The sequence below is a fragment of the Nyctibius grandis genome, chromosome Z (assembly GCF_013368605.1).
Source record: "Nyctibius grandis isolate bNycGra1 chromosome Z, bNycGra1.pri, whole genome shotgun sequence".
NCBI classification, from domain to species: Eukaryota; Metazoa; Chordata; class Aves; order Nyctibiiformes; family Nyctibiidae; genus Nyctibius; species Nyctibius grandis.
In genome coordinates this window covers 88,910,754-88,937,996 of record NC_090695.1, presented here as the reverse complement: position 1 = coordinate 88,937,996, position 27,243 = coordinate 88,910,754, and the positions used below count along the sequence as shown (strand labels likewise).

General features: G+C 35.6%; 1 protein-coding gene across 3 annotated transcripts in view; it reads left to right on the top strand.

Moving 5' to 3' along the window:
* The window catches only part of MRTFB (myocardin related transcription factor B), a 74,400-nt gene that overhangs the window by 5,983 nt on the left and 41,174 nt on the right, over positions 1-27,243 (top strand). The window contains exon 3 of one of the 3 annotated variants that reach the window (XM_068423731.1): positions 13,952-14,118. In XM_068423731.1, coding sequence (XP_068279832.1) covers positions 13,965-14,118 — 154 coding nt within the window. In that variant the 5' untranslated portion in view covers positions 13,952-13,964. Of the gene's footprint in view, positions 1-13,900; positions 14,119-24,839; positions 25,130-27,243 lie in introns of those variants that run through there. The other 2 variants (XM_068423730.1, XM_068423732.1) reach the window with 2 other exon arrangements.

Below are 27,243 nucleotides of genomic sequence, written 5' to 3'. Positions count from 1 at the left end.
ACAGTGTTGTAGATGCAGTCAATTTTGTGTGTAGGTAATCCCTTTTAGATTGATGGTTATTCAGTGTAAATTGTGAATTATGGTCTCAGTAAGTGTTTATACTGAAATGTTATCTGATGTCACTGGTAATCTCATTTTTTGTTTTAAAACGCTGCATAAATTGTATGTGTTATCAGTATTTTTGTATGTTGTGAATTTGCCATCTTTCTCGTCAGGTTTCATTCTTGTTTGTAAATAACTGGAAGTGTGAAAGCAAAGGAGCGTGTTTGCGCTCTTACAATCTTTCTTTGGTGGTAATCAGGCAGGTGAGGGGCTCAGAATGTGTGTATTTTGAAAATGGAGCTTGCTAAGTATGCTGAGATTACTATATAGAAATTAATGGGATCTTTATGTTCATTATGGTAGGTTTGAATAGTACCATTTGTGTATTATTTTAGGAGTTTTTGAATGGACTAATAAATCTCTCAACTATTTTGGAGCATTTGTTTTTTCATTATGATACCATGTTACTTGGTAGGTTATTTTTTAGGATTTTCTCTTTAAAAAAATACCATCTTAAAAATAACTTTCCGTAGAAAATACAACTCAAGACAGGTAACCAAAAGAAACACTTTAATGTTTTCCTAATGATTTTCAATATGTAATAGCTATACTCTCTATAAATACTTATAAGGTTTTTGTTAAAGACTCATAAACTGTGGGAATTAGGAAATAATTTTAAAAGTCTTTTTGAATCAGATCTTGACACCATGTAGCAGTGATGTGTCAGATTTTCTATTAATTCAAATCAGTCATTTTTTTGGATGGCAGTATGCTTGTTCACACATTTTCCTCTCATAGTTTTACTTGTGCTTGCTTCGCATCCAACAGAAGGAAATAAATTTATGTACACTCCTAGTAACAAAATTCTGAAAATAGATAAATTCAGACTCTCATTGATTTAGTATCACTGTGCAGCAACATTTGCTATGAAATTGAATGCAAAATTGACAATGAAGCTGTGTGTTTGCATGTCAGTTTCTCATTTTTAAGTTTTTCGCTATTACAAAGTCGGGTTTTTTTAGTACAATTGCTGAATTTAATGCTCGTACTCCAGAGGAGCAGATGAACACATACCGATTAATGTATTTTTGCAAACCCTGAAGTAAGTTTTTTCAGGTAAGAATTCCAAAACTGAAATACAACTTGCAAGCAGTGAAAGTGTCCTGAGCAAGTTCTGAGCAGGAGCAAAGGTGGGCAATAAGGAGACAAACTAGAAATCTTAAATGGAGGATGGATAGAACACGAGAAGGTACTTAGATACCGCTCTCTTTTCTGCAGACTAAACCAGACTCGTAGTTGAGTGGAGGCTCTTGAACATAGCACAGCTCTAAATCTACTGTTTCTCAAATATTTGAGGCAGTAATGGGGCCAGAAGGTAGTCCAAAAGATACAATTCATAGGATGTCTTTGATCTGTCTATGAGTCTGTAGGTAGGCTTTTGAAAGCCTAAGCCAAGCCTTAAACTGGCTGTCTGAGGAACATGGTCAAGAGAAGAAAAGATCTATTAAGGGAGGATGGTATACAGAGCATTTTTGACAGGTAAAGTGGCAGCTGAGATGAGAAGTGATTTAGTGATACATGGAGGATAGAAAAAAAGAATTCAGAAAGAGGAATCAAGAAGGAAAGCAGGTACTGAAATGATCTGGGGAAGAAATGAACTATGATCTGATGCCAGAAAAGAAATAATGAAAATAAAACAAGAAAAAGAGAAACCTGGGCTAAATTGACCAGATAATATTTAATGAATATCTTGTTTTCAGCAGATTATCAGTAGTTTTCCAACAGTGGTTCTAATAAAACTTTGTAGTACATTTTTTTGCAAAAATATTTTTAATGCTGCTCAAGAAACTATCTTTGAGGAAAGACTGGCATTGCATAGATTTTTCAGCCTTTTTTTAACCGATTTATTCATGATTAAATACATTGTGTGTTTTAGTGTTACTAAATTGATCTAATCAAAGTGATTTGAATCATACTTACCCTAATAAATTACATTTGATGACTGTTAAATGATGGAAATGTCTTGTGTATCAGAAGGAATACTAAAGCAAGTATGTTTTCTGTTATGCTGCTGAAGACCAAAAATGTCTAGTATACAAATAAAATTGAAGTTATTATGTCAAAGAGAAATTATGGCTTGAAGTATTTTTAGGTTCATGACTTTGTAAATTGACTGTTATTCTAGTTCTGATGTGTTCATGAAAATAAATGTTCAGTAAGAGCATTTTCATTAGCATTATACAGAAGGATATTGGGAAAATATATTAAAAATATTTCAGCCTGTGTTTTAAGGATTTTTTTTTTGCTTACTGAAGCTCATGAAGTTTATTCCACATTTGAAGTATGTTTTCAGCTCAGGGGAGAGAACTCTTCAGCCACATAACTTACTGAAACAGGATTAAGATGATACACATTGTCTTTTGGTGGAGCCTCTCATTCCACCCCTACCAGAAATTTTTGCCTGCTCAGGTTTGTTCTTCTGAACCGTTTCAGTTCAGGTTAGCCAAGTTAGCAAAGGTAACTCTGTTCAAACTCGTTAAGCAGATTGAGCTCACTGTGGATAAGGAGTGCCCATGCCAACAGCTGACCCAGCAGTGTGGACAGGGTCATCATAACCAGAAATTGGTGGTGAAAATCATCTGAGAGACTGGTAATTTTGTCAGCCAGCACAACTGCAAGTGGACTTGGTGGTTCAAACAGAAATGCCCTATATTTAGTCACTGTGCCATCAGCCCTAATTAGTCAATAACTATAGTTTCATTTTTTTAAACCTTTGAAGTAGATACTGTAGTGGTGGCAGGTGTTCTGTGTTAAATTAAGGAATAACCTTTAGTAAGAGCTGTTTAAGTTTTGTAATAAGGCAACGTTGCACAGGAGCTTTCTTTGTTAGTATAGCAGGCTTCATTAATGGTGTCTCTTCCTTTTTAATTCAGAAATATTCTGTTCTTTAAATTGGGGGGATAGGGTGGAGGGGTGTTACAGACAGGGGTTTTTACACTCATTGTGTCAGTGTTAGATTGATTCTTTCTATTATTACTTTGATTATAAGTTTCTAAATATTATTTTCCTTAAAGATGATCTTTGGAAATAATTAGTCTTAACTGAGTGGAGGAAATAATTTGTTGCAGTCAGACTTCCTCATTTTTAAGTCTATATATGTGAAATTTCTATCTTTGAATACAAGAGGCCTTTTTTTCTATGTTTATTAACTTTCTCTTGAGTGGTTCTTGAGATTTTAAGTATTTCTGAAGGCCATTATGTTTCTTTCTTTATCAGCTTATTCTTGGTTACTGCCATTTCTGCATAAACAGAGAACTTAATTTTGTCTCCTTTGTAAGTGAGGGAGATGAGAACGATGATTGTTTTATAAGGGGAAGGTTTAATAGCTTTTTTTCACTTCAAGTTGTATTAAGAGAAAATCCCACAAAATACAGAATTTAGATGTGTTACAGCTGTTAAGTGTAGCAATTTGTGGAGAAATCTACTGTAAACAATTTTATGGCTACCATCTATCTCTTTTATTTATTTATTTTTAAACAAGCAGCTTTGTAGGGAATGAATTATTGGAAAACACAATAGTTTAAAAGATAAGATTTCTTTGAAAGTGGCCTTAGGCAACATAAACTTTCCTGACCCAGAGTTTCTGCCCTATTAGTCTTTAGCTAATTTCAGTATGGAAAGTGGAATTCGAGTTCATTTTAGCTTTGGAGATCGTGAGAAATTGGTTCTTAAAGCACTGAGGGCATGGACTGTGGATTATAGGATTAAACTGTTCAGAATATTAGAATTTTCGGGCACTATACTAATAACATACCTTTTCTGATTACTTTAGAATATGGGTGTTGATCTGGGGATTAAGCTTCATCACTTATAATCTTGGTTCTGTACTTCCAAAAAAACAATAAGTGATATATCTTCCTGTGGTTTTACCCTGGTCACAGAGAGTATTACTGGCCCTGTTAGAAGAAGTGTTGGTTTGTTTTTAACAAACTTTTTTTTTTGTTAAAGTCATAATATGTTTGTGATATATCTTCATGCTTAATTTCCAATGTTTAGGAAGCTGGCGGTTGCAATTTTGTGCTTTGGGTTTTTTCCTACCTGGAAGTCTGTGCTTAAATGCATGGAATTTAACATTCTTTTAGTATGCATCCTTATTATACCTATAAAAAACCCCACTTTAATTCTTGGGAAGATACTGCAAGGTGTAAATCTATTACAATTGATGTAATTGCATTCACATTCTGACCTTTTGTCACTGTTGTATAGAAAATTAGGTCACTTAATATGATGTGGGATATGAGCAGTTGAGCAGTGGTTCACTGTTACCAAATGTAATGTGACGCTTTGTTCTGTTTGCTTCCAGGTAAGGTGTAATAACTTTTCTTTAACCCTGCTATATCGGTAGGTGTAACTTGGAGAAAGCGTCAGTTGAAGACTGAGGAGGGAAGAGGTTGTCCTCCTGAAGCCATGAATCTAAATGGTAGCTGGTATATAAGTGATGAAACAACCGTGCTCTTTCCCTTTCAAGTGCTTTTTGAAGTTTGTAATAGAAAGTAATACTTTTAAGCCAAACAAGCAAACATATTTGTCCAGTTCCAGTAGCAGCTTTGGCTACAAGAAAGGTGAAGTATATTGATCTCATTTTGACTCTAGGATAATGACAAATACAATGGACAATAATTGACGTGTATTGAGTAGAAGAGTTGGCAATAGCATGAAGTGGAATTATGGGACTGCCAAAATTTTGTATCACTGCCTCTGTTTAGTTGAGAAAGATGAGCATTCATACCCACAGCATCCGTGTGATGAATAGGTGTATTTAATGTGTGTAGCTAACTGTGAGTTATCTTTGGGAGCACTAGGGGAGCCTTCAAAATCTTATGGATGTAGCTCACTCAATGGTTTTGCCTAAGCAGGACAGCAGCACTATACAAAAATAATCTTTAAACTTCCATCACCTTCTTTAATTAGCCCTTAATGGTACTCTTGTTGCTATTCAAAATGTGTCACATCATCCAATGTCAATGGAATTGTTGAAGAGACAGTCACAGACATGTTAATTGTTTGGTACCAGGCCTCTGTTTTGTTTCTAGTTAAAGGAAATTGAATAGAGGAGAAGATTAAATACTTCTAATAACTTGCAAAGTAAAAGTAGTCATTTGGGACAGTTAAATACATATAATGTTCTGCCATGCTTTTTACAGGGAGGTTGCATGTAATCATAAATAAGAAAAACAGAAAAGAGAATATTTTAGATGAACTTTCAGCACTTAGCGTAGATCAAGTAAAGAACGCATGGTAAATAGCTGCTGCTTAAGATGTACAGAATGTTTGTTTTTATCTTTTTTATTTAAACATTAATCTGTCACCTTCTAAGTTTTTCTTTTGTCCATTAGCAGGTTAAATTTTACAAGTTCTAGTTTCAGAAGTTAAGAGCAACAAGTTGACTGGTTTCCATGGGAGCTAATTCAAGTTATTGTTTGCATTGTTAGTATCTGAAATTAGCTGTGTTGGTACAAGTCAATGTGCAGCAAAAGCTTTGTGAAAGAGAGATTTTCTAAGTTGTCCTGAGGTTGTGAGTACGGGCTACTTAACTGAGTATCATCTGCCTGGGTGCACTGAGTTGCAGTTCAGACATAATCATTTTGATATTTGCAGGATCCCCTAAATTGAAGTTGCTAGTAATCCCTAGCTATGCTACATTCTTTTGAATTCATGTCTAATTAGTATTTAGTTTAGTGCTGAATGTGAATAATAAGTGAAATTCTGTCCTATAGAAGTTGATTGCGTTTTTAGAAGAGGTCAAATATCAGTCTTTGGTACACCAAATATTATAGTATATCTTTTTTGAGAAATTTTGTTTTATAGAAACGATTGTGTAAGTCATGCTTATGAAGGAAGGTAGAAAGTAGCATGTTCAATGGGAAACAGTCCTGCAGTTCCTTCCTCTTTGACATAAATCCTAATGCTTTCCTTGCTTTGTTCAATTCAAGGGCTTGGTTTACAGGCACTACAATAAACAGAATAGCACCTGCAGCTTAGTCATAATTAGGAACATCTTGAAGTAGCTAAGCAAACAAATGAAATCATGGAGTAATTTAATCTTTTCTGAAACGCCTTAGATGCTCTACCAACATTTGTTTTTAAAATAGGTCAACATTTTGGCTATCAAAGGACTCCAAACACATAAAGGAATTGTTAAAGATTATGATCCAATTTATTGATAAAAGTTACTAATTGATTATTTTCTGAACTGTCAGAACACCTCTTGTAAAAAGCTCTGTGTATTTTCCATTTTTTTTAATAAATGCTCACTTCTAGGGCATGACACTAAAATGTTTAGCAATCATATGATGTGTTCATATAAATATTTGACCCTTACTCCAGACTTGACCTATCAAGTGCTTTTACAATACCAAAATGAACTTTTGTGTTTTGATTTTTTTATATGTTGTCAACTTCAATTACATAAATAGATTCTGCTGGCTACACTGCTTATGTTTGCTGGCCACAGAAAATGCTGGAGCACATGTTATCTTGTTAATTCCTTGCACAAAGTTCTGTCATAGTCCAGAAGAACTGACCTTGCTTTTTGGCAGGTAAATCTGAGTTGATCTTGCAATTACTTGAACACTACTGCTAAGTACTTCGTATTAAAACTGATACTAAGAACTTGTGAAATTTTTTTTAATTGGAATTCAAATAAATTGCTTCTTGAATGATGTGTCACTTATGTTTTATTGGGAAAAAGACTTAATTAAAATGTGTACCAATCTGTGAGGATGAGAAACCAGAAGCATCATTTGTTTGCACACCACACCAATAATGCGCATGGTTTCCTTTTTTGTTGTTGTTTCTTTGTTTTGCTATATTTAGGTATTGTAAAACTGGCCTTGTGTTGTTTTCTAAGCTAAGTCTAAATTTATTTGCTGCCAATATTAATACAGGCATTTTAAATTTTAGCAGACTATTAAAGCAAATGTGAAATATTGACAATCAACATCATCTTCATAGGCTGAAAAACAGGAACGTCAGCTTTAGATTTTGCTAAGCATTTGCAAATGGCATATTTCCATGCACAGTGTGTGCATGTAACAGCTAAATAAGATATTACTTCATGTTTTACCTTTCTAGTTTAAAGTATTTTTATGAAGCTGTTTATTTTAATAGAACTAGTGAGGATATGTGCAGTAACAGCTTTGTGTTTATTTAATCAAGTTAATCCAGCTGAATGACTTAGCAGTGCCTCAATATGAGCAGTTGACTAAGAGTATCCCCCAAAAAGATGAGATGAAGTCAAATGATGTCTGCTCAGAAGGTGATTACAAGTAAAAAATTGTTGACAACTGTATCTGGATGTCCTTCAGTTACAAGTCTGTAGGACAATGTTTATCTGTTACACTTTCAAGTGTTGTTGCCATAATTCTTGTTGCTACTGAGTGCTCAGATAGCAGCTGTTAGGAAGGATGGACTTCTTAGTTGTAAGTGAAATTGTGGATGAGAAGTTGCGGATGTCCCCTCCCTGGAAGTGTTCAAGGCCAGTTTGTATGGGGCCTTGAGTAGACTGGTCTAGTGGAAGGAGTCCCTGCCCATGGCAGGGGGATTGGAACTAGATGATCATTAAGGTCCCTTCCAACCAAAACCATTCTATGATTCTATGAAATAACATATCTTCTTATTGTGATTCAGAGTTTTCAACATGAGTTAAGTCTTTATGAACTTTCTGCGACAAACAGTACTGTACTAAAAGTTAAGCATAATGTGGCTTCTACTTATAAAGCATTGCATCAGTAAAAGGTATATTAAAAGATGTTCTGTGTTACCCAGATGGATTGATAGATGCTAGCTTCAATGCTTGGTTTCACATAGCTTGCACAGCTACCTAGGAGACCATATCTCTCCTTCACATGATAGAATAGCAAAGCCGTTCATACTCTTTTTTTAAAGAAGGTTGTTGACCGTGTATTGTCTTTAAGAGGCAGCTAATCCTAGACTCTGCTTTTTCATTTGGTCCATCAGACCGTTTGTTTATTGATTTTGGTGTATTCTGCAAAGTTATTTTTGTAACTCTTTCTTAAAGGAAGATGGTAGACTTGAAGTGTTTTATATAATCAGTAAACAATTTAAACATTACTTTCATCTGAAGGGATTGGTTTCGCTTTAGTGACTTGAATATTGAACGTTGGTTTGCTTTACTTAAAATATTTGTAAGAAGTTTAGCATCTTGGATAAATTTTATTATTAATGACCATTTTAAAGCCCACAAAGCGTGAACACAGAAGATAATCGTAATATATATACTAAAACATTTTTATGAGACCTTAAAGTATTTAAACACTAAGCTTCACAACATTGCCATGAGTTGTATCCTTTCCACTGAAGGGTTATGTGAAGCCCAGAAGGTTTTACCAAATGTTATTTGAATAGTTTGGTTTTGAGAAGGCAGTAATGTGAAAAAAGAATAGGTAAATCATCTGTATGGCCCTACACAGCAACAGGGTAAGCTTTAGCTTCCCCAGGCTTTAAGGGAGCTGTGGGAGGCTGCCTTTGTTCATCACAGACCCACACTCTCTGCCTGATAATTAATTTGCACTTAGCAGGCCACATCTCCCGTTGCGAATGAGGTGCCTTTTTTGTTTGCCTGGAGATGGCACAGGAAGGAATGTATCATCTAGTATTCTGTTGACTCATCCCCTGCCTCTGTCCAGATAGAAGTGATTTTCTATGCTTTACATAGTTTATGGTGTGCATTTGCTAGTATAGCTTATTTTTCTTCAGACTTTAATCAGTCCAAAGACTTAAGATTTAAAGATTTCTTTCTAAGAATTAGTAAAGAGAATCTCAGAGTAGCATTGTCATCAAAAATGTTAAATGAGTTTCTGGAGGTCTTCTGATGTCTGCTCAGTGGTATTAATTTAGCTAGAGTAGACAGTTACAAAAAATTAATCTCAATAATTTATTGAATGAGGAAATTTATCTTAAATATTTATCAGTCCAGGCTTGACTCCCTGCTCCTTTAAGAAGCACGTCATTCCAATTACTGGTATGGTGAGAAGCCTGACAGGACCTCAGTTCTGTCATGTACTTCTGCACTCTGTTTTAAAGAAATGAAGAGTAACAATGAGTTTCTGATAATGCATAATCCAAGATGATTACTCATAGTTAGTCAGCCGTTGATATTTCTCATTTTCTGCTTTTGTCTAATTACCTTTGTAAAAATAGCTGTATGATTTAAGTCCTCATTGCTGTGTATTTTACCACAAAATTTATCTTCATTAATTAATATATCAACGCTGTATTTTAACTGTAGGGTTGCAATTTCTCTTTCAATAGAGTAATTTCATGTCACTTTTAATTTCAAAGTTCATATACTGTATCCAAAATACTTTCAATGAGAGAGGTTGTTTGAGAAGCTAACTGCAGAAGTTGTAAGCAACACCAAGCTGTCAGCAGTGTTAACGCCGCTTCTCTTCGGGAAAAGGAACAGCAGCATACCGTGAGAAGGGGAATACTAAAATGGTTGAATATTTTCAAGACTTTTTTCATGAAAATTGTCTTTCGGTCTTTTAATCCATTGTGGAATACACAAAATGAGGGGCCTAAATCTCCACAAAATAAGCATTGTTCTTGCGACAGAGGCAAACTTAATGAGACATTTTCCCTAATCAGTGAAAATATGAATGTCAAAAATGAATTAGGTGAACATATTCAGTTAATTTACTGATAATCTGGAGGATTATTAACAGCAAGTACTTTCCATGTCTATGCTCATTTTATATTTTGTCATATATTCATCTTGACTGGTTCTAAATGCTATTTCAGTAAGTGGATTTGAGACCTACTGAGAAAACCAAAAAAAAAGAAAAAAACAAAACAAAACAAAAGACCTTTTCTCTAACAGTTTATCGTTAAAATTGCAGTGCTAAATGCAAAAGGTTATTTTTTGGCTTTTACATCTTTACTATTTTAAAAAAAACAGTATACGAGATGGTGTAAAAGACAGGTTAGTGATTTGGAGGAATAGTTTTAAGTGGATTTTAGATACTTTCTAAGTATTTCCAAAGCTTTTTTATTATTATTATCTATCTTTCAATTTTGTGATGAAATATAAGTAGTCTTTAGAGTTTTGGGGAAAAATTATGTATGGTCATGCAGAAAAAGATATTCAGAACAATTATAAAGGGAGCCCAAATAGCTTTTCATGTGGGAATTTAGTAAGATCTCAGATGTATAATAGGATGTAAGCACAGCTGAAATGAAATTGTGCATCTACGATACGTACTAGTGTCTACCAAGTAGAACATGCTGCATTTTAGACATCCCAGCGAAACCAGTATATACTAGACTGAGGAGCATTACTGTCATTGTAGCAGGCACCTAGATTTGGTATTGCTCCAGGAACTGACTTGAGATGGATTTCCTGCAGCCAACCCTACTATTTGTTTCTTAGTTTTCTTTTTACCCCTTGCTGATAGGCAGCATGCCAAGAGGAGTCATCCTTTATAGACATTGCATCTTTTCCTCTCTTTGAAGCAGGTATTTCATCCCCAGTTCTTTGGGAAATGACTCAGCTTACAGTTACCGTATTGTTCAGTAAACTAAATGTTCCTGTGTATTTTGAGTGTTTATGTCCAAGTCCTACTTGTATTGATCCTGTGGGGAAAAAAGGGGTCAGACTCTTCCAAGAGTCTGACCACTGGGACTCAGCTAATCTGAAGATTAGAAAGGGAGTTTGTAGGCATATCTATGGACTTGATAGCGCCAGCTGCATTCTGAAAGCACAGTTCTTGCCCTTTTATGAGATGGAAAGAGGAATTGCCAAGTTAGTCTCATATTGTGACTTAGCACATGATCTCAGATACAAATCATTAATGCTCACTGTTCAAATTGAGGTAATATTTGAAACCATAATGGTCTTCTAAATGGTTATTACCACTCTGGTATTAGAGATCATTGTCCCCACTGTACAGATTTGCAAGTCTTTCTAGGCATTGACAAAGAGATCCAAGACCTTAATGCAAATGACCTTCACTGGCAACTGTTAAGCTAACCTGCTGGATGCTGTGTTTAAGATTTTTAGATGTCTTTTTTACTGTTTCCTGACACATTGAGGCGGGGGGGAGAGGGAACCAAACCAACCCAAAACCAACATTTTGCAATTGTAGTATTCTTCCCACTGAAGATTCTGGTGTATTACGAACTGCTAGCTATATCGTTTAAAATTTTACTGAGTTTTATAAATGGAGAAACTTAAACCTAGGTGATTTGACTGCTCATGTTCATACCATGATTCTGTAATAAACTCTGTACTGGAGCCTGGTATTGCTAACACCTGATTGGGTGTGACTGTTAATAATTTGATACTGCACTGTGTATAGTGACCTAAGTTCCTTGCAGGTGTAAATGTGTGAAGCAGTGCTAAGGTCAACCATTTGACTTGGCCAGAGTTTGAATGCACTGATTCTTGAACTGTTTTTTCTAAACTAAAAGATTTCTAAACTAAAAGCTGAATTACTACCTAAGTGTCATCCAGATTTCACAGTATGTGCCAAATAAAATACCAGTTCTAGTGTCTCAAGTGGCAGGGAAGTATGTATTCCCCCCCCTTCTAAGATTTTTCTAAGGAAATATGCTTTGTCTTTTGAAGATAAAATGTTTAAAAATAAAAGAAGCGTTTGTCTTCAGCACTTAAGAAAGATAGCAACCACCTACAATCTGTGAGAACACTTACATAAGACTCATAGGCTGTACAAGAGTTCTCCTTTGCCAGTACTGGAACACTGTTTCTGTGTGGTTGTCAGATAAATGTGAACCGAAGTGCCTTGCTTGCAGTGCTGGTGCATATTCTATTTTGATACTCTATTTTGAAGGTTAAGTAGAAAAATAATTTTGTTCTAGTTTTCACTTTACTACTCTTAAACGTTTTGCTGAATTATGTGTAAAAAGAAAAAAACAACCCAAAAACCAAAAAAACCCAAACCTGAAATCCTTTGGGTCTATTGGAAGAGTAGAGTAGTTTTATTTTCCTTGCTACAAATAAGATGGTATTATACTTTTCAACACTTTATAAGTAGAAATGTCTAGATGACCTCGAAATGTCCCTTCTAACCTGATTTAGCACAGATTAAGCACATTTTGTGTGAGAAGTCAGCATGTTTTAAGTTGTACTGCAATGCTGCCATCAGTATCATTTAATATGTTGCATATAATTCTTGTGTGCCTTGTTCTTAGTTGAATCTAGTTGAAACCACATTTATGTACGTTCCTGAATGAAAATTAAGAAATGGACATGTAACTAATTTAGCACTGTGTTGTAGAACTGATGAAAGTTAAACTGGTTTAATTTAAAGCAAGATATTTAGTTACCTGTCATGGGGACCAGAGTTAGTCAAAGCTAACACGCAGCATAATAAATGTTCCAACCTGTAGTACAAGAAGGTGTTCCTATTGATTTCGTATGGATTTAATGGCATGAATACAGCTAATGTGGTTTAATCTGACTCCAAGGCATAAGTCATAGCTAACAAATTGTGGATAAAATGCTGTGAATATGAGCAGATAAGCAGCTAAATTTTCCCTTAAATTCTGCTCTGAAGAGACTTGCTTGGTTAATAATGTACTTAATTCGTATGGGTGAGTGGGAGTTTGAGGAGAGTGTAATGTCAGGAAATCGAACGAGAGCTGGGTAAATTATGCTTCTAAAAGCTAAGAACAAAGAAAAAATCTTGCATAACAGTAAGTTAATGTGTCTTCATTTGATGTGAAAGCATTTAACCACCATAATTTTTCTACTGAGGTATATATCAAGCAGTATTTGCTTATATTTCTTATTTTTAAATTGGCACTTTCAGCAACATGATTCTTTACCCGATTTTGTAGTGTAGGCCATTCTTTGGTGATCGTGATAATTTTTTGCCATCTTGATGTTTTTTAAACAACAGTATGGCAACACGTGCGGTATTTATATTTAAGGTTGAGTATGGGCAGCAGTAGTGTTTCGTAAGAAAAATAACTAAAAATAAACAAACAATTTAACAATAATAAGATATTTCTTTGGTTTTATGGGTCTTCATGAATCATTAATATTTCATATTGTTCGAGTTTCCAGGAATCCAGGGATAGACTTCACTGAAGTTCATATTGATGTATTGAAATTTTAATGACTTGATGGAGTTCTGTGAGCTAGAAAAAGCTTGTGCCAGTAATTCATACTTCTGTCTTTCCTTACTGTAGATTGAGTACCACATTAATGATAGAAAGAAATAATAAATTGGGACTTTTATTCCACTCTGTAGAGTATTTTACAATAAGTAGCTAGTATGCAATAAAATTAATTTGAAAAAATTCAGGGTAAAATGCCTTTCTTGCTGGAGAGACTGGAGATTAACTAGTTCTAATATAGTTCTTTGGTGGTATGATGTCCCGTATTAATAGCAAAGTTGATTTTTGATCCAAAGGAAGGTTGTGCAGTCCTTCAAAATATTAAAAGCTGGTTTTATGTTATCATATATTAATTCAGTGTTCTCTGAGATAAGCTACTGAAAGAAAAAGAATGTTTTGCTGATAAATGGGCTGCGTCACTTGCTAGAAGGTTGAGTCCAACATCCACATTGAGAGTTAACACTGTGTAGTTTTTCTGTCAAAGTGAGCAGAGAAACTGTCCTGCTTCTCAGAACCAAATTTATTGTAAATACATTGCTTTAACTATTATTTTTGCAAACCCATAATATTTGTGGAAAATTAGTAGATAATGTATGTATTATTTTAAAGTTGAATTTTGTGTGCAAAGGAACTGATCTAAACCAAAAACTGAACAAAAAAAGTAATGTGTCTATGTGATTTTTTTTGTCTTTATTAGTTTTGTCAACTATAGCGTGATTAAGAGACCGCTTGCTCTCCCTGTCTCCAGACGATTTAACACAATGGATCACCTGGGGACAGCAGATGCTGAGGATGACTCTGGATCACTAACACGGCTTGCTCCTAGTCCTCATAGCGAAGCAGTTGCGCATGAGTTTAAGGAACTCTCGTTGCAGCCCAATCAGTACTTACCTCCTCTCAATGAACGGAAGAATGGTGAGTGCAAAGTGACTGTTCTCCTTTTCTCTACATGGCTTAAATGTTTCCTATGGGAATAATAATGTTTGTTTGATTTCTTCAAATAACATGAATTGACTCTCTTCACTTGCTCTTCCCAAACTGTGTTATGTAGAGTTAAAGTGCTACAGTGTTTGTTATGAAAACTGTCCTGATCAGCTTCACCTGTCATGGCAGCTTGTAAATCTGACTTTAAAACCCCAACTTGAATACTTTGTTGAGGCATATAGAATGGAGTTGTTTATATTTTGAAATAGTTTTAAAACCACAGCTAGTGGATAATAGAAGTATTAATTAAATATTTTTGAGAGTTGGGGTAATTTTCAAGAACACTTTTTTTCTGCAAAAATAATACAGAATTGAATTTCACATTGAATCTCAGAAAGTTTAATTCACCACATAGTTTAAGGTTGAACAACGAAAGAAAAATAAGGTTTACAGTTTGGGAATCTTTCCAGTATCTTTCCTCATTGTTGATGTTGGCATGGCAACTCAGGAAGAAAGTGTTTCCACTGTTACAGTAAGCTTCAGGAAGAATTAGGTCTGAATCCAAATGTAGGCAGAAACCTTTTTTCTTTTTTGATGGTGTTTGTTTTCTCACACTAATATCTTTTAATAACGAAGATTTCTTTTCCAGTATTTGTAGTAAATGGTGGGAACACTGAAAGTATGAAGTATTTGGTTTTTGAAGCATTTTTTAAAATCAGTTAGCTATTAATTCAGTTGTAATAGTATAAGTGTTATTAAATAAGAAGAAAACCATCTGAATATCCCAGCTTTAAAGCAGAAAACATGGAGATATGTATTACTAGGCTGTATGTATATCAAATACCTGGGGACAGGTCCAAGTCATGGTATTCTCTGTTGCAGAAAGACATGGAATGTTGTCTATAACCAAGACGCTGCTGTTTACACAATGAGGGACTAAGCCTATGCTGCTTTGTGTACATACCTTCGGTATTAGATAGCACTCCAAGAAAGAAAAATGTAATAAACAGAAAATATGGTAGGGGAGAGACTTAGGCTTAGCTTATATAAATGCAGAATGACAACCTCTTTGAAAACCTGAGCTTGCCTTTTACAATTGCTTCCTTATTTTTTCCCATGTATGAAGATCCTGAAATACAGAATACTATGTTAACTGATACAATGTATTCAAAGTATTTTAAACCAAGGGATCTGTAGCTAATTTATTAATATTTTGGCTCTACATCCTTAAGAACTATTTTTTGTAAGGCAGAAAAAAAAATTGTAACTTGGGAGATATTAGATTTTGTTGGCTGCTATTGGATGCTAAATTGATAATAGGTATGTCTATACCAGAAGCTTGTTTTAAGATAGTTTACAGCATTTTACCTTTTCATCAAGGAAGTAACAGGAATACATATTTAAAGCAAGCTATTTCATAATGAGGCTAAAAATGCCAACCCTTAACTCGTAAACCTCATCAAAAAGAGAATATAGTGGGGTTTTTTTCATCCTGTGTGTAATTAATTATACCTCCGGAACATTTGTTTGTTTGAGTTTTTTTTAATTGCCCGTAAAACCGAAATGGATGACACGGGTATCTATATTGAGTCTAAATAAGTCAAACTTTTCATTTCTAAAGGCTACTACCACAAGAATGCACTAAATTAAACAGGAAAAATGCCTTCTAAGAGGGCAAGCTTGTCAATTTCTTGTTTGACAAAACTTGCTATGACTGTGTTAAGTACTTATTTATCCTGTTAACTTAATGTCATTGTTTTGTTATCTTCCTGCTTTTACTAATAGATAAATTGTCAAACGAGTAAAACAAGGTACGCAGCTTCAGGTGCTAAACTTACTCATGTTTTCTCTTTAGTCTTTCACTTTTAGTTCTTCTGGATTGGACACTTGTTTCTTTTCTTAGGCATTCTTCCCAGAACTTGAAATTATTTTTGTGCTTTGATGAATTACTGAAATAGTTTATAGGTAGGTTTCGTATTGTCTTCATATATAACTTGCTGCTTGTTTATTTTCCAAAGAAGAGGCAGCAGCAAGAGATTTTAATGCTTAAGGACTCTGGCTTTTTGAAATAACAGAGGAGATTCTCATAAATAAAGGGATGGAGGGGGAAATAAATAATTTGAGAAGCTGCTTCTCACTCCTCTGTGCCAGTTGAGTTAAGAACCATTGCCCTGTTATTCTTCATTATTTATCATAATTCCTCTTATATGGATAAGAGGATATATGACTTAGGATACTTTTGAGCATTTGCCCATCGTAAGTATCAGGCCTCCCACAAAGATTTTAATGTCCTCTTTGAGGAAGAGATTGTATGAAGTTCACACGCTAATGGGTGTCTGCTTCTCTAATGTCAGAATCAGAGTAGATACAGGAGTGCATTCTGGTTCTGTTTGGGGTTGTATGTCTTGTACTGGAGGCGGGTAGAAAAGGTTGTGATGTGCCTACCGAGGCTGTCTGCTAGATCTCGCTCTTTGATGCCTAGCAGCTAATATTCTACAGCAGAATTAAGCTAATTGAGAAAAGAGCTAAGAGTCTTGGATGTTTTGTCAGGAAAAAAGCCTTGGGACAGTGAACATCTTAAGGTGAAAGCAAGACTGGTAAAATCTCTATTAGAATAAATTAGCCCAAAGAAGTGAGTGCCTCTGACTGCACAGGAACAGTGACATTCAGGAGCAAAGACCTTGAGGCACTGAAGGTCAGATGAGAATGACAGCTTCCTATGGGTCCACTAGAGCTTGTGGGGAACTGTAGTGAATTAAGGTGAAGATGCAACACCCTTCCTTCCCTCAAACCAAAACAAAAAAAACACAAACGCAAAAAAATAAACGAAAATGAAAACAAATACTCCAAATGGTGTATATTGAGTCCTCCTAAGGGACCAGTTGAGCCAGCTGGGAGACAGTTCTCAAAATAACTGAATGAAATCTACATCACACTTAACCTAATAATATTACTTAAATAAATTTTATGAACCACGTGAATTTTTCTGTCATCTAAGAGAGTCGTGGGTATATTAGTTTGCCTGTTATCTCTTATCTTCCACTCACTCATTATGTAGCACTGGTAACATGCATTCTTGGCATAGCTTTATGGCTTCTGAACAAATTCTTAATCCTCTGTGCAGTTAATAGATTTGAAGCTGCAAATTTGATACTAGGGAATCAGGTGAAATTTGGGATATTCTTATATCTGTGCACGACAGGTTTTTTCCACTCTTTTGAGATATGCAATTAGGCATATTTTTTCGTCTCCTAATGGTACATAGATAGGTTACTGTGCTTAGAAGTTATTTTCTTGAGAGAGCTGGGAGAGAGAAAGTGGAGAAAAGATGGCTAGTGGGGAGGCTAGAGAACAACAAATAAAACTTAATTCTTATTAAAGTAATAGATTGGCACAGAAAATAACTGGAAGTGTCAACTTAAATTCAGCAGTTTCATAATCACTAAGCTGAAAGCAGATATTCTGATTAATGACAGTACCTCCACAACAAAAAACAAAAAAAAACGAACCCCCAAAAAACCCCAAAGTATATTCTAAAAAACCTATCTAGATATAGAATAAGTATATAATTCATAGAAGTTTACAACAGAAGTGTGTGTGTATATATATGCATACTATAATGTATATATAATGTGTGTGCATAGAAGAATGGTTGCTCAGAGCGGTTATGGAATCTCCGTCCATGGCGATATTAAAAATCTGACTGGGCACAGCCCTGGGCAGCCTGTTCCAGCTGACCCTGCTTGAGCAGGGCTTTGGGCTGGGTGATCTCAAGTGATTGCTTCCAACCATCAGTTCTGTGATTTGCCTTTCCTTTGAGGTTTTAATAGTCCATGGAATATCCAGTGCAAATATCCTACTAAATAATCCTTTCTAAGAACACCCAGCATATTGTAATTAATATATATGTCTCTGTGTTTTGTTTTTTTTTTTTTTGGGGGGTGCTGTGGTTTTTTGGGGAGTTCATTTTTATTTTGGTTTTGTAACAAACAGTGTCAGCAGAAAAAAACAAATGTCTTTTAATATGTGGATTCTTTTGGTCTCCCTGTAAATATTTGAATGTTGTCTTATCTGTTAGAGATGAGAGAGCAAACTGAGTAGGTACTGATTTCCCAGTAAGTCTGTCTTTGTCATTGGTACTGCCAGTTCCCACAATCCTAGCATTCCCAGGGCATCAGTCAGTGTCTACAAGGAACAATTTTCAAATATTAAAGCATGTGAAAAGACGTACAGGCCAAAACTCAGAGCTCTCTAGGGACTGTGACCTCTTAAATGGAATATACTCTGACATTTTCACAGGCTACATGAAAGAATTCCAGCAGGGTCATTCCATTTGGTAAACTTCTAAACACACATTCCGTCATTTTAGTTTGATTTACAGATTTATTTTTTTTTTTTTTTTAAATTATCTGCTTATTGTGAAGAGATTAACATGGGAGACATGACCTGTGACTGACTCAAGGCATCTGGTATATATGAAAAGATCCTGTTAGAGGGCTTGGCATTTGAGTGATTACAGGAGATATGGAAAGTATGTTTTCCTTTAAAGAGATCTCTTGATCAAACTGTCTTATTCTGATGGTTTTTTTCCTGAAATTCCTTGTGGATAACTAAATGCATAGCTAGAAAAGAATGTTGACTTAATTTTAAATTCCACTGTATAATTGCTTTAAATTGTTAGAACTAAATCCTAGCTGTGTATGTTATCGTTGAAATGTCAGCCTGTGATACAGCCACTACAGGAAGGTAATGTAGTGCAAACAGAACTGGTAATTGATGTGCGGTACTTATTATATGAGCCTTTTGCAAATCATAGGGATCATGGTGGATGACCAAATATTGCCCTTTAAGAATTATATACATATATGCAGTTAAACATATATATTAAAAAAAATCTTTTAGGTATATTATATATACACTTTAAAAATATTTATTTATTTATTTAGATGTCTGTATGGGCAAGGCTGAATGGCAGGGAATTTTCATTTAAACATTGAACACTGCCAACGTATGTCCTCCGTTGAAAGGAATTTGTGCAGATTTTAGTGGGAGAAGAGAAGTAGAACATGCAGACTTATAAATTTGATATCACTGTAAGTGTTTGGGATTTTTCTGGAAAGAGTAACTGAGGTAGGTGGCGACCATAATTTGGATTATTTGGGTCTTTGTTACCACAGTGGTCGAGAATATAGGCAGAAGTCTCCAGTGCTCCTGAGGTAATTGCTTAGTCACAGCATAGTACACAATGCTATTTCAAAAATTACTCAAATTTTTCATTTGACGTTTTGAAAAAAACAAATAGATATACTTGATGTTTTACTAGCAAAAGAATATGAAGATGTGAGACTTGAATGTTTTGGGGTTTGTATATTTAACTTAAATACAAGCATAAGACTGTATGAGATTTACTGCTGAGTTGTTTGACAAATGTCTTAAGTGTTCAAAGCAAAGAACTTAGGTACTGGTATAGAAAAAAAAAAGGTGTTTTTTGACAAAACAAGAAGGCAGAATAGAAATCTATTGTAAGTGGCAATTGTGGGGGGGGAATGCACAAACAAAAAACTCCAAAGCAAAACCCCTTAAGTTAACAGTTTGAGGTAACATTCTTACTGTTTAAAGAAGTAATAGAATATATTATAACAGGGATTATTTAAATGAATGTTTTAGTTTGTGTAGTCAGAGCACTGTTTTCCTATGTGAAGAAATTATTACACAATGATGAACTGGATTATCCTAACACAATAATAAGGGACTAAGAAATTCATCAAGGTGTGCGTAAAGCCAAGATGAAATAAATGTTTGAGTAATTAAGCTTTTTTCCCCACTTCAAAATCTTGCAGTAGTGAAATAGATTAAATACCTAAGGCTGTTCTGATTTTTTGTGTTTGTTTTTTTTTTTTTTGTCTAGAGTTTAAGTTGATCTGTAGGGGTCTTTTTACAGGATTACAAAGGAATGAGCTCCATATGGTGTGAAGAGTTGGAATGTATTGTTAAAGCAATTGTTGCTTAGTTACTTCATGTTTAATGAGGTTGTAAAGTTGCTCACAGTTAGTGATCTCACTCACCAGATCTCTGATGCTTAAAAAGATAACGGGTCTATTTTGAGTGGCAGACAGGCACTGTGGAGGGTACAATGTTGATGCATTGTTTCCTCCTGTACATCGTGATTTTGGCAAATATTTATTAGGCACTTCCTCTTTTTAAATAATGCTTTTTCTGCAGGCTGAAGGTTGGCAGAACACTTGAAAGTCTGTGTAGCAGGAGGGTGGAAAGAAAAAACGTAATTACCTTGGATTAAAAGCAAACAAATGTTTATGAAAAACTTGTGCAATACATTGCTATTAAATGGGATGTTACTGGATTTGGGTTTATGGAACTGACAGGGATGTTCTGTTCTGAAGCCTTTTTTCTTCATTTCACCCACTTGTATGAATATGTACAACTTAAATTGAAATTAAGATGAGAGGTACTTCTGCCCTCTGAAGATGATGCGACTTCCAACAGCTGAAATTTTTATTGAAACACAAAGCTTGTTGTGTATCTTCACCTTCTGGTTTTGATACACTGATGCTCTTCGTGATTAGGTTTAAACCTGTAACTGATAGATACAACATGCACAGCTTAAGATTTTCTTTTAGCTGAAAGCGATACTTATGTTTTGTTGTTTGATAGAAACTAGTGTTTCGGCCACAATTTTGTTTCTAGCTCATTACAGGTTTCTGTATGATCCTCAGTGTCATTTAGCTATTTGTACTGTTAAAAATAGCTTTTTGGAAACAGGTATGTGTTCAAATCAGAGAGGTTATACATCCAATATTTACTTTGGAAATTAGTGGTTCTCTTTCCTTTATTACAAAACCTTCTGTATTTAAGTACACAGCAGCAGAAAGACGAGATGAACTTTTAGCAATTTGAAAAAGTTTTTTTGTCCTGTTTTTTAATAATGCCATCAATTTCAAGTGACAATCCATATTCCATCTGCCTTTTAGAAACTGAACACAAAAGCATTTCAAACTGAGTAGAGCTGAAAGACCCCAAGCTTTTTTTGTGTATATTTTCATGGTTGTGTTCTATTTATTGTATAACTGCTAAAATAAAGAAAAGGCTTTAAAGAGTAGTCAAAAAACAAACAAGTTGCTATTGTTTCACTAATACTTGTTCTAAAGGATTTTTTGTTATAGGACAAAATGGGTAATTTGAATGGGAAAGTATTATGTTTTCACCATTGAAGTCTTTCACCAGTTCTTTTAAGATAAATGTGGAACTAGCATCCTTTATAACCAACAATGACAGTAACTGCTCTACAAAGCAGTTTTTATATGTCAAAACAATGACCTTCAAGACAGATACTATCCAAACATAGGAAGTATGTTTAAAGTATCAACATGGTGTTGGTGGCAAATTACTATCAGCTTTGAAAGTGCACAAGTAAACCTGAGAAGTAGGTATGGTGCTTTAACAGTCAAAGGTAAGAACATGTGTGAACCCTTCTAGGAGAAGGGTTTATTTAGCAGGGAAAAGGGAGCTCTTAAATGGCAGGTGGGTTGGCTCTCTGGAGATCCTGAGGAGGCACTTTGCCTTGATTCACCTGAGACCTGCTCGTGACTGGAAAACACCTTTGAACAACTGAGTATTGTTAGGTAGCATATGAATTTAGTACGTCAATGTGCTAACCAGCTAACAGTGTTTTTGTTCCTTCTAGTAGAATTCGTAGGAATGGAAGAAAGTTGCTCATAAAAACACACACTTTTCCCGTGTTACAGTGCTGCAGCTACAGCTACCGAGCTGGCAGTTGTGAGATGCCCCCAGGTGCCTATGAAACTGTCTCAGAATTTTAGACTTTTCTAATAGACATGTTCAGACATGGCGATTATTTTTGCTTTGAAGCCTTACGACTAAAAATAGTAGAACTATATTGTTGGTCACTCAAGTAACTGGTTTATCTAAATTATTAGTTGAGCTTGAATTAATGTATATTCAAGGCTGCTGGGAAAACAAGATGTTGGGATATGAGTCTTTTTTTATGATGTGGGGGATAAATGTCATTCTTCGTGCAGGGATTTAAGAGAAACTGTTCCCAGGGCAGAATGTCCACGCGTTCTCAATATTCACAGTATAGCTGAATCTGAACAAAAACTATTTTCTTCTTCCAAGGTATCTTTTATTACTCTTCAGTTGTTATCTCTGCCCCTGCCTCAACTATTCAATATTGTATAGCATTTATTGGTAACTACAATATTTGCTTACATGGAAAACATGCAGCATCATTTTGACCATTCATCTCTCCTAGTCTGCACAAGAATTTCATCATTCTTATTTTCCATAAATTTTGTGATTCCTGCTTTTCTTCATAAAGTTACTTGCAAATTACTGTTGAGATTTTGATCAGACTTCTTAAAGGTGTTTGAAAATATTAATCTATGTGTTAGCTTGTATTGAACTAGGAGGTGAATTTGAAGCAAAATGTAAGGCTTAATTCCAAGTGGCTGAAGTGTAAGCATATTTGTTTCTGTAATGTCTGCTGTGGAGTGGGTACCCTTGAAAAAGGAGGGGAGTGGATAGCAGCCATTCCATGCTACTAAAGCTCATCCTTCTGAACAGGTGAGAAACACTTATGAAGGCTTGAACTGCTGTTACCCAACTGCTACTACTGTGATCCGGCATTCACTTCAGCACTGGACACTCTTAATTTGTATAAAGCACTATAAACAGATAGGAATGGATAGAGCTACCTTCAGACATTTGAAGGAAAATGTGTTACTTCTTGGGTTCTTTAATTACAGACTTCCTTATTAGTATGATGATTTTTTTAATTTCAAAATACTCTGTTCTCTGAATCATTTTGAAATTGCTTCAGACCAAACTACCATTTTTTCAGAAAATGTGTGAAATGCACTGTACCCCTCCCATAAAACCATTTCTGCTGTTACATATTGTTATACTGTTAGAATATACTTAATCCATCCAAACTGTCAACTTCTCTGTTGGTATAAGAAAAATGTAGAGTTATAATCTGGTATATCCTTAACTGTGTAAGATTCTATTTATTGACTGTGTCAGATTTTCATATAGGTTGCTTAAGCAGTATGTGTTTGTATTGTTTGTTTTGGGCTTTTTCCCTCCAAATGTGTGGAGTTTCTCAACGGTAATTTTGTTTCCTATGGATAGCAAGTGTTCTGGCTGCATGCAGTGAGGAAGTTAAGTTGATTTATGAAGGAGTTCTTCCAAGGTCTGTTTTTTTTCCCTTGTGTTCAATAAAAATCACTGCAAAAGCAGATGTATTGGAATAGTCTATAATTTGTGTTTAAGCAAAATCTAATTTAAGCTGATAATTTTTATACAAATGATGTGCAAACAACAAATCAAAGGCTGGGAGAGCTGCCTCAAATCATTTGTGCTGCAAGAGTTTTTCTTTTGCCTGTATTTTCAGCTCCTTAGGTGTCAAGAAGTTGTGTCAAGATATGGCCTAGTAAGCTGACGTCTCCTTTGAACCTGCAGTTCTGAGCAGATCTAGGTCTCCCTTCTTCCAGCAGTAGGAAGATAGGGAGAGGCTTTCAAGTCCTCCTGGATCTGTCACGCAGCCCCACACACCATGGCATCAATTGCTTGCCCCCGGGAGTGCACTGTTAAGGTGAAGAGTCGCTGTTGAATCATTGTCTTGTAGAAAGATCCAAAGAGGCAAGATTTTTTTTTTCTAGTTTCCACTTTTAAAAATTCTGCATCAGGTGTTTGTTATTGTAGATAGATCTTTTCAAATCTGATGCCATAAAAGTGAAACAGTTTTTCTGAGTGGAGATGTCCTTTATAATTTCAGGCTGAAGGATTTTAAATATGAACTAGAGATGCGCAAAATACGTATAATGATAGCATTTTTAGGCCAAAGGGACGGGAAGAAGCACCTGCTAGAGTTACTTGTCAACATGTAGTGACTGTTCCCTCATGGCCGATGCCAGATGATTAGAGGGGATCTATTTCCCCAAAATCTTCCAGGTGGACACTGAAGTTGATGGCTCATGTAAGATAAATGGGATATGCTGGAGAGAATGGCAGATCAGAAGCTGTGGGAGGAAATACTCCTAAACTGCTGGGAATAATGAGATGTGTAACTGTAATGCAAAAAGGCAAATAATAAAAGACTACTTAAAACAAGGAACAGAATCTTTCTTACACTGCAAGGAAAGACATGGAAATAATCACTGGTTTTCCCACTTACCTCTGCTAGATAAATGTCTCTGAAACAAGACCTGGGGCTGGGGCAGGTGGGAAGGTTCCTCAACATAACTTTTTCAAATGCCAATGTGCAGCTTTGTTTACTGGTGAAACTTAATGAGTAATGAATGTGCCAGTCAGGCAAACATAAAGTATTTCTGCTGCCTGCAGCAGTGTTCAGAGTAGTGGGGGAAGGGAGAAGGAAAGGGAAAAAGGGAGAGCGTCCTCAGCAGTAGTTTGTCTTAGGTATCAGCGAATGCTGCTCCTTCAGCAACTGCTGGATTTATTTTTAACTGCTTGACTCATTCTTTGTCAGATGATTGACCATCAAGCTGCATATTGAAACACAAATGTGCAGAGGAAGCAAGCGTAACTAAAGGAAAAGGGGGAGTGGTTGTCTAGGAAAAGAGGTGGGATTTGGGAGTTGTGCTTTACACACTCTGTGCCTGCTGTCTGAGGGAGTCGCAGGCTCCAAAGCAGCCTGAGCGTACTGCAGGTCAGCCTGGAAAGTGAAGGATCATGGCTGCTTGCGGCTGCACCAAGGCGAAATTGCTCATTTATTAGAAGAAAGGACCTGGAAGCAGTGTTCGGGAAAGCAGTGTACTGCTTGGTGACAAATTAATATTTTTTTTTTTCCTGTGCTGGATGTTGCCATTCTAAAGGATTCTCATCATGATCGATAGCTCCAAGAAGCAGCAACAGGGCTTTTCTGAGATTTTACCTGCAGGAGATGTTAAGCCACTGAAGGAGAAGGAATGCCTTGAGGCGAACAGCCAGAAAAGTCTCAAGGAAGGTCAGTCACTTGCTGGTTGGGGACAGAAAATGCAGAAGTACTGGGCAGATTCAGTTCACCAGCATTTGTGGTGTAATGCTGTATGTCAGGAAGAATTTTTGTACATTGAATTAGGTATTGTTTTCCCTCTAAAAAAATTTTTAAAAGCTAAGCTTAGAATTTACCTGAGACTATTAACATAACAATAATAGCTTGATAGAAATTGTAGCCTGAAGAAAAATGAGTTATTAAGTACTCTTTTTCAGAGTAGCATTTAGTGCTGAATTCATGAAGTACTCTAAAATTGTCCTGTAAATATTGCACAGAATTCTTCAAAATATTACTATTGAAATAAATATAATGAAATAAATGTCATTAAATATGACACTATCAAAAACAGAACCGCACAAACCTTTAGTTTTAGACATGTATTACGACCTCATTTTAAACAGTGCTTTTCTCAGTTGTCTTTCTCTAGGATTCCCTTCTCCCCTCATACTTAAATTAGATTTGACTCTGCTTTCCAGATGTATGCTTTTCAAATTATGTTATGTCTCCTTAAATGATTGGTTTTAGGCTGTGCATTAAATTGATACAAAGCACAAGCATTAGTCTGTAAAATAGCAATAGTCTGAGGATTTTTGCAGCGTTATTTAAAGCTGAAAAATGATACTATACCAGATTTATTTCAAGTAGTATTTGTTGGGCTGTGGCAATAATACTGCTGAGACATGGAAGTTGTCTGACTCGTAGCTGGAGGTATTCTTCGAGCTGGCCTGTGTTAAGGAGGAGAAGGAAGAGACCTCCTGAGATCAGCTGCCAGCCCTGCACAGGACAGTTTGTTAACTGGTGTGTGTTAACGTCCCAGGCTCTTTGCAGTTCAAGACTCAAACTCCCACTTCTTAATCAATCAGAAACAAACCGTATTTGTAGTAGGCAAAATCCCTTCATTCCTTTCATAGCACTCTGCCTTGGCTTTTACTCCAGATATCTCTGGATTGTCTGGTGATTCAAAGATTTCTTCCTTGGTGTTGTGGCAAGACATGAGATCGTGCCTTTCTCAGAATTTAAATGTTGGGTTTGTTTTGGGGTTTTGTTCGTTTGTTTTTAAATTTGGATCTTAATAATGTTTAAAATAGCAAAAAGCCCATATTCATTATTGAATTCAGTAACTGTCAGTTTATTTTTAAAAACCCTTTACTTATCTCTAAGTTAGGTCTAGAGAAAACACTGATTTTTTTTATATAATGTACTGATACCAAAGGTTTCTTACTGATTGGAAAGATAGATAATAATAAATTGAGTGTGGATGCATGGGGCTGTGGCTGGGAGCGTAACAGTTCTGCTTCCTTTACTGTGGGAAAGTACTGAACGACAGCAGTTGAAGAGAAAGGGCCAACAGTGGCTTCTTTTTCATGGTGTTTGCCTGGCATCTCCAAACAGGCCCAGTTAAACCTGCTGCTCCTACCTCTGAAGCTCTGCGGGGCAACAGGGACAAAGAAAGAAGGCAAGGAAATTGAGAGGGACAGAGGAGTAAGCATACTGTTATGGGAAGTACTGTAGGAAAAACCCCCTAACTAATCTAAGCTACCAAGAAATAAAGGGGAGAAAGACCAGAAAAAACAAGCATGGTGGATAGTGTAGGCGGGCTAATAAGTAACCACGGTAATCATTATCTTCGGTCTTTTTGGGATATGTCAGCTACGTAGAAAGTGGATGAAAGAATGTATATTATAGTAATGATGGTCTGTCAGAGTAGCAAAAAACCTGCAATTATGGGACACTCTTCCAGTCTAAATTCATGAATATTTTAGTTTAAACTATTCAGTGCATAAAAGAAAATATAATTGTTTTCCACAATCACCGTCTTTGCTTCCTTTTCTCTGTTTTAGTACCTGTTCTCCATTTTCACGTTTCCCTGGTGAATATTGCTTATCCTTTTCTCTCTCCTACATTTGGCAGCCTAATAATTAGAATAATGAACCTCTTTTTGAGTGTGAATGACTACAGGATCTCCTCTTCCAGCCCTTCCTCCTTCTAAAGCTTAGAAAAAACGAACATTTCCTTTCTTGTATATAGAATGAATTGTTGAAAAGATTGCAAATCTGCTTGATTTGCATCTAGAGAGACTAAAA